Below are 7,500 nucleotides of genomic sequence, written 5' to 3'. Positions count from 1 at the left end.
TTACTCATTATTACGTGGATAGTAACACATTAAAGTTTTGAAGTAGAACGACTGAAATGTAACGAAACGGACTGCAGTGATCCTTTAGTTGCAGCTTTGATCATTTTTTGAGTTTAGCGCACGACTGTCATGATACTTTTATTGTGTTTTTACGGTGTTTTTGATCATGTTTTGAGCACAGTCTGTTTTCATTATTCGTAAAAGAGCATTGTGAAAGATCTGCTTCTGAGAGTAAAGCTGAGTTCAGTCTGAACTGTTTTCGTTCGCTCTGTTGTTAGCTGTTATTAGCACTGGTGTCAGTCACGCAGCAGGAGCGAACGTGTGTGTGTGTGTGTGTGTGTGAGACGCTTGATGGTTCAGTAATGAGTGTGTGACAGGAATCCACTTCCTCTCCAGCAGGGTGCATCATTTGTTCTGTGTGCGTGTGTGTGTGTGTGTGTGTGTGTGTAGGTGCCCAGCCTGTGTGAAGACCTGCTGTCGTCGGTGGATCAGCCGCTGAAGATCGCGCGTGATAAGGTCGTGGGTAAAGACTATCTGCTGTGCGACTACAACCGCGACGGCGACTCCTACAGGTCAAGCCCAGAAACTCTTACAGTCTTGTAATATTCAGTCAATGTTAATGTCGTTTGATTTACCACTGTTTTTGTTGATGAATTTGTATTAAATCCAGGGCTTAAAGTATCAGGATAATCATATTTTCTGTCTACACCTTTTTATGTTAGCCTGAAGTTGACTGAGCTTAACGTTAACATACACTGCTGCTAGCTAACTTCAGACTGTTAGCCTAGCATAAACCACAGCATTTTCTGTCAGCAGACGTTAACGAATGCTATTAATTTAGCGTGACAAGACACCAGAGAACGCGCCGTCAGTGAATGTCCTCCCGACACAATCACACAGAAACACGCGCGCCAGTATCAAGTTCTCTTTCGCGCTTGAACGGACAATAACACACATTTATGCCAAAATGTCCGTTTTGTCGAGTATCCTCACAAGAACAGTCTTAAATGATTTAAATCTTAAATGGAAGTAAAGAGTAGTGAGAGAATGAGAGGCGTCAGATCTTAAAGTGACAGCGCACTCATTCTCTCTGTCAGTGAAGTTAACCAAACAACAGAGGAATCACTCGCTGCTCTTGACTAAAGAACGCTTGTAGCTTTAATGAGGATTGATCTATATTTCATTTATAATGTATGCAGTGTGGACCATTTATAACCTCATTCAATTTCTGTATATGTCATACCTGTCGAAAGGTACAGGTAAATATCACATTTATTTTTAAGTAAGGATTGTTTTAAGTTCACTTAAATTTACAGGTGTTATATTTTTTGAAGCGTAATAAATGTTTAATAGCTGTAAATTGTAGCTATATTAATATCAGTGATACTGGCCTTCATTCATAAAAAGATGCCATTAAGATACAGCTGTAATACTTAGTGAATACAGAATAAGTGCGTCTGTGCTGCAGCACCCCAAAAAAAAATCAGGCTCAGGTTTAATTAAGCCATTTAAAAAAATGATTTTGGGAAATAAAATATTTTATATTATTGTACAAGTTTCATGATTTCAGTTAATTACACATGCGTTTCGAATACTAACATTTAATTAAACCATTAAAAGGGAAACCAGAACAATGAAAACGGTAGTAAAAATTAAATTTAGGAAAAATCGTTCACATGCCCCACATCAGTGTGAAAGGAAACGCGTGTGATGATGTCATGTGTGTGTGTTTGCACGCTCTGATCTCACGTGTGTGTGTTTGTGTGTTTGCATGCTCTGATGATCTCGTGTGTGTGTGTGTGTGTGTTTGCATGCTCTGATGATCTCGTGTGTGTGTGTTTGTGTGTTTGCATGCTCTGATGATCTCGTGTGTGTGTGTGTGTGTGTTTGCACGCTCTGATGATCTTGTGTGTGTGTGTGTGTGTGTGTGTGTTTGCACGCTCTGATGATCTCACGTGTGTGTGTGTTTGCACGCTCTGATGATCTCACGTGTGTGTGTGTTTGCACGCTCTGATGATCTCACGTGTGTGTGTGTGTGTGTGTTTGCACGCTCTGATCTCACGTGTGTATGCGTGTGTGTGTTTGCACGCTCTGATGATCTCACTTGTGTGTGTTTGCACGCTCTGATCTCACGTGTGTGTGTTTGCACGCTCTGATCTCACGTGTGTGTGTTTGCACGCTCTGATGATCTCACGTGTGTGTGTTTGCACGCTCTGATGACTTACGTGTGTGTGTTTGCACGCTCTGATGACCTCACGTGTGTGTGTTTGCACGCTCTGATGATCTTGTGTGTGTGTGTGTGTGTGTTTGCACGCTCTGATGATCTCGTGTGTGTGTGTGTGTGTGTGTGTGTGTGTTTGCACGCTCTGATCTCGTGTGTGTGTGTGTGTGTTTGCACGCTCTGATGATCTCACGTGTGTGTGTGTGTGTTTGCACGCTCTGATCTCGTGTGTGTGTTTGCACGCTCTGATCTCGTGTGTGTGTGTGTGTTTGCACGCTCTGATGATCTCACGTGTGTGTGTGTGTTTGCACGCTCTGATGATCTCACGTGTGTGTGTGTGTGTGTTTGCACGCTCTGATGATCTCACGTGTGTGTGTGTGTTTGCACGCTCTGATCTCGTGTGTGTGTGTGTGTTTGCACGCTCTGATGATCTCACGTGTGTGTGTGTGTTTGCACGCTCTGATGATCTCACGTGTGTGTGTTTGCACGCTCTGATCTCGCGTGTGTGTGTGTGTTTGCATGCTCTGATGATCTTGTGTGTGTGTGTTTGCATGCTCTGATGATCTTGTGTGTGTGTGTTTGCACGCTCTGATGATCTCGTGTGTGTGTGTGTTTGCACGCTCTGATGATCTCGTGTGTGTGTGTGTTTGCACGCTCTGATGATCTCACGTGTGTGTGTGTTTGCACGCTCTGATGATCTCACGTGTGTGTGTGTGTTTGCACGCTCTGATCTCGTGTGTGTGTTTGCACGCTCTGATGATCTCACGTGTGTGTGTGTGTTTGCACGCTCTGATGATCTCACGTGTGTGTGTTTGCACGCTCTGATCTCGCGTGTGTGTGTGTGTTTGCATGCTCTGATGATCTTGTGTGTGTGTGTTTGCACGCTCTGATGATCTCGTGTGTGTGTGTGTTTGCACGCTCTGATGATCTCACGTGTGTGTGTGTTTGCACGCTCTGATGATCTCGTGTGTGTGTGTGTTTGCACGCTCTGATGATCTCGTGTGTGTGTGTGTTTGCATGCTCTGATGATCTCACGTGTGTGTGTTTGCACGCTCTGATCTCGCGTGTGTGTGTGTGTTTGCATGCTCTGATGATCTCGTGTGTGTGTGTGTTTGCACGCTCTGATGATCTCGTGTGTGTGTGTGTTTGCACGCTCTGATGATCTCGTGTGTGTTTGCACGCTCTGATGATCTCGTGTGTGTTTGCACGCTCTGATGATCTCGTGTGTGTTTGCACGCTCTGATGATCTCGTGTGTGTTTGCACGCTCTGATGATCTCACGTGTGTGTGTGTTTGCACGCTCTGATGATCTCACGTGTGTGTGTGTTTGCACGCTCTGATCTCGTGTGTGTGTGTGTTTGCACGCTCTGATCTCGTGTGTTATCTCGTGTGTGTGTGTTTGCACGCTCTGATGATCTCAAGTGTGTGTTTGCACGCTCTGATGATCTTGTGTGTGTGTGTTTGCACGCTCTGATCTCGTGTGTGTGTGTTTGCACGCTCTGATGATCTCGTGTGTGTTTGCACGCTCTGATGATCTCACGTGTGTGTGTGTGTGTGTGTTTGCATGCTCTGATGATCTCACGTGTGTGTGTTTGCACGCTCTGATGATCTCACGTGTGTGTGTGTGTGTGTGTTTGCATGCTCTGATGATCTCACGTGTGTGTTTGTTTGCACGCTCTGATGATCTCGTGTGTGTGTGTTTGCACGCTCTGATGATCTCGTGTGTGTGTGTTTGCACGCTCTGATCTCGTGTGTGTGTGTTTGCACGCTGTGATGATCTCACGTGTGTGTGTGTGTGTGTGTTTGCATGCTCTGATGATCTCACGTGTGTGTGTGTTTGCGCGCTCTGATGATCTCACGTGTGTGTGTTTGCGCGCTCTGTCACGTGTGTTTGCGCGCTCTGATGATGTCTCGTGTGTGTTTTTGCGCGCTCTGATGATGTCTCGTGTGTGTGTGTGTGTGTTTTTGGGCGCTCTGATGATGTCTCGTGTGTGTGTGTTTGCGCGCTCTGATGATGTCTCGTGTGTTTGCGCGCTCTGATGTCTCGTGTGTGTTTTTGTGAGCTCTGATGATGTCTCGTGTGTGTGTGTGTGTTTGCGCGCTCTGATGATGTCTCGTGTGTGTTTGCGTGTCCCAGATCCCCCTGGAGTAATAAGTACGAGCCCCCGATCGACGACGGGGCGATGCCCTCCGCGCGGCTCAGGAAGCTGGAGGTGGAGGCCAACAACGCCTTCGACCAGTACCGAGACCTGTGAGTACAAGCCCCTCCCCCTCCGTGCCCGCCGCGCTGCCATTGGCTGACGCGCTGTGCTCCGCCCACAGGTACTTCGAGGGCGGGGTCTCCTCCGTCTACCTGTGGGATCTGGATCACGGCTTTGCTGGAGTCATCCTCATCAAGAAGGCCGGCGACGGCTCCAAGAAGATCAAGGGATGCTGGGACTCCATACATGTGGTGGAGGTGCAGGTGAGACACAGACATCCAGGAAGTGATGTCATTTGGAAAGGCTTTGAAACAGGAAGTGTGTGAATGTGTGTGTGTTTCAGGAGAAGTCCAGCGGCCGCACGGCTCATTATAAACTCACGTCCACCGTCATGCTGTGGCTTCAGACCACCAAAACCGGCTCTGGAACCATGAACCTGGGCGGCAGCCTCACTCGACAGGTAACACACACACTCACTTGCTCACACACACACACACACTTATAACTGTGTGTCCAGTTACTGCTGCTGACCTGTGTGTTTGTGTTTGTGTGTCAGATGGAGAAAGATGAGACAGTCGGTGAATCTTCCCCTCACATCGCCAACATCGGACGCCTGGTGGAGGTGATTCTCACACACACACTCGCACACTCACTGACACACACTCGCACACTCACTGACACACACTCGCACACTCACTGACACACACTCGCACACTCACTGACACACACTCGCACACTCACTGACACACACTCGCACACTCACTGACACACACTCGCACACTCACTGACACACACTCGCACACTCACTGACACACACTCGCACACTCACTGACACACACTCGCACACTCACTGACACACACTCGCACACTCACTGACACACACTCGCACACTCACTGACACACACTCGCACACTCACTGACTCTCACACTCACTGACGCACACACTCGCACACACACACTCGCGCACTCACTGACACACACGCGCACTCACTGACTCACACACGCGCACTCACTGACTCACACACACGCACTCACTGACTCACACACACGCACTCACTGACTCACACACACGCACTCACTGACTCACACACACGCACTCACTGACTCACACACACGCACTCACTGACTCACACACACGGAGTCACTGACTCACACACACGCACTCACTGACTCACACACACGCACTCACTGACTCACACACACGCACTCACTGACTCACACACACGCACTCACTGACTCACACACACGCACTCACTGACTCACACACACGGAGTCACTGACTCACACACACGCACTCACTGACTCACACACACGGAGTCACTGACTCACACACACGCACTCACTGACTCACACACACGCACTCACTGACTCACACACACGCACTCACTGACTCACACACACGCACTCACTGACTCACACACACGCACTCACTGACTCACACACACGCACTCACTGACTCACACACACGCACTCACTGACTCACACACACGCACTCACTGACTCACACACACGCACTCACTGACTCACTGACACACACTCACTGACACACACACACACACGCACACTCACTGACACACACACGCACACTCACTGACTCACACACGCACACTCACTGACTCGCACACGCACACTCACTGACTCGCACACGCACACTCACTGACACACTCACTGACTCAAACACGCACACTCACTGACACACACTCGCACACTCACTGACACACACTCGCACACTCACTGACACACACTCGCACACTCACTGACACACACTCGCACACTCACTGACACACACTCGCACACTCACTGACACACACTCGCACACTCACTGACACACACTCGCACACTCACTGACACACACTCGCACACTCACTGACACACACTCGCACACTCACTGACACACACTCGCACACTCACTGACACACACTCGCACACTCACTGACACACACTCGCACACTCACTGACACACACTCGCACACTCACTGACACACACTGACACACACACTGACACACACACGCACACTCACTGACACACACACGCACACTCACTGACACACACTCGCACACTCACTGACACACACACACACACTCACTGACACACACTCGCACACTCACTGACACACACACACACACACACTCACTGACTCACACACACACACTCACTGACACACACTCGCACACTCACTGACACACACTCGCACACTCACTGACACACACTCGCACACTCACTGACACACACTCGCACACTCACTGACACACACTCGCACACTCACTGACACACACTCGCACACTCACTGACTCGCACACTCACTGACTCGCACACTCACTGACTCGCACACTCACTGACTCGCACACTCACTGACTCGCACATACTCTCGCACACTCACACTTGCAGACTCACTGACACACACTCACTGACTCACACACACACTCAAACATACTCTCGCACACTCACACTTGCAGACTCACTGACACACACTCACTGACTCACACACACACACACACTCACACACACTCTCGCACACTCACACTTGCAGACTCACTGACACACACACACTCACTGACTCGCACACTCACACTTGCAGACTCACTGACACACACACACTCACTGACTCGCACGCTCACTGACTCGCACGCTCACTGATTCGCACGCTCACTGACTCGCACGCTCACTGACTCGCACGCTCACTGACTCGCACGCTCACTGACTCGCACGCTCACTGACTCGCACGCTCACTGACTCGCACGCTCACTGACACACACACACTCACTGACTCGCACGCTCACTGACTCACACGCTCACTGACTCGCACGCTCACTGACTCACACGCTCACTGACACACACACACTCACTGACTCGCACGCTCACTGACCCGCACGCTCACTGACCCGCACGCTCACTGATTCGCACGCTCACTGACTCGCACGCTCACTGACTCGCACGCTCACTGACTCGCACGCTCACTGACTCGCACGCTCACTGACTCGCACGCTCACTGACACACACACACTCACTGACTCGCACGCTCACTGACTCGCACGCTCACTGACTCGCACGCTCACTGACTCGCACGCTCACTGACTC

General features: G+C 49.7%; 1 protein-coding gene across 2 annotated transcripts in view; it reads left to right on the top strand.

Moving 5' to 3' along the window:
• LOC143746298 (F-actin-capping protein subunit beta isoforms 1 and 2) overlaps positions 1–7,500 on the top strand; it is a 21,937-nt gene that overhangs the window by 6,911 nt on the left and 7,526 nt on the right. For both annotated transcript variants that reach the window (XM_077238143.1, XM_077238142.1), the window contains exons 3-7: positions 451–572; positions 4,358–4,471; positions 4,543–4,684; positions 4,765–4,881; positions 4,978–5,043. In XM_077238143.1, coding sequence (XP_077094258.1) covers positions 451–572; positions 4,358–4,471; positions 4,543–4,684; positions 4,765–4,881; positions 4,978–5,043 — 561 coding nt within the window. The remainder of the gene's footprint in view (positions 1–450; positions 573–4,357; positions 4,472–4,542; positions 4,685–4,764; positions 4,882–4,977; positions 5,044–7,500) is intronic.

Source organism: Siphateles boraxobius, unplaced genomic scaffold (genome assembly GCF_051911475.1).
Source record: "Siphateles boraxobius isolate OS27281-9 unplaced genomic scaffold, OSU_SipBor_1 216, whole genome shotgun sequence".
NCBI classification, from domain to species: Eukaryota; Metazoa; Chordata; class Actinopteri; order Cypriniformes; family Leuciscidae; genus Siphateles; species Siphateles boraxobius.
This window is presented reverse-complemented; position numbering and strand designations above follow the sequence as displayed.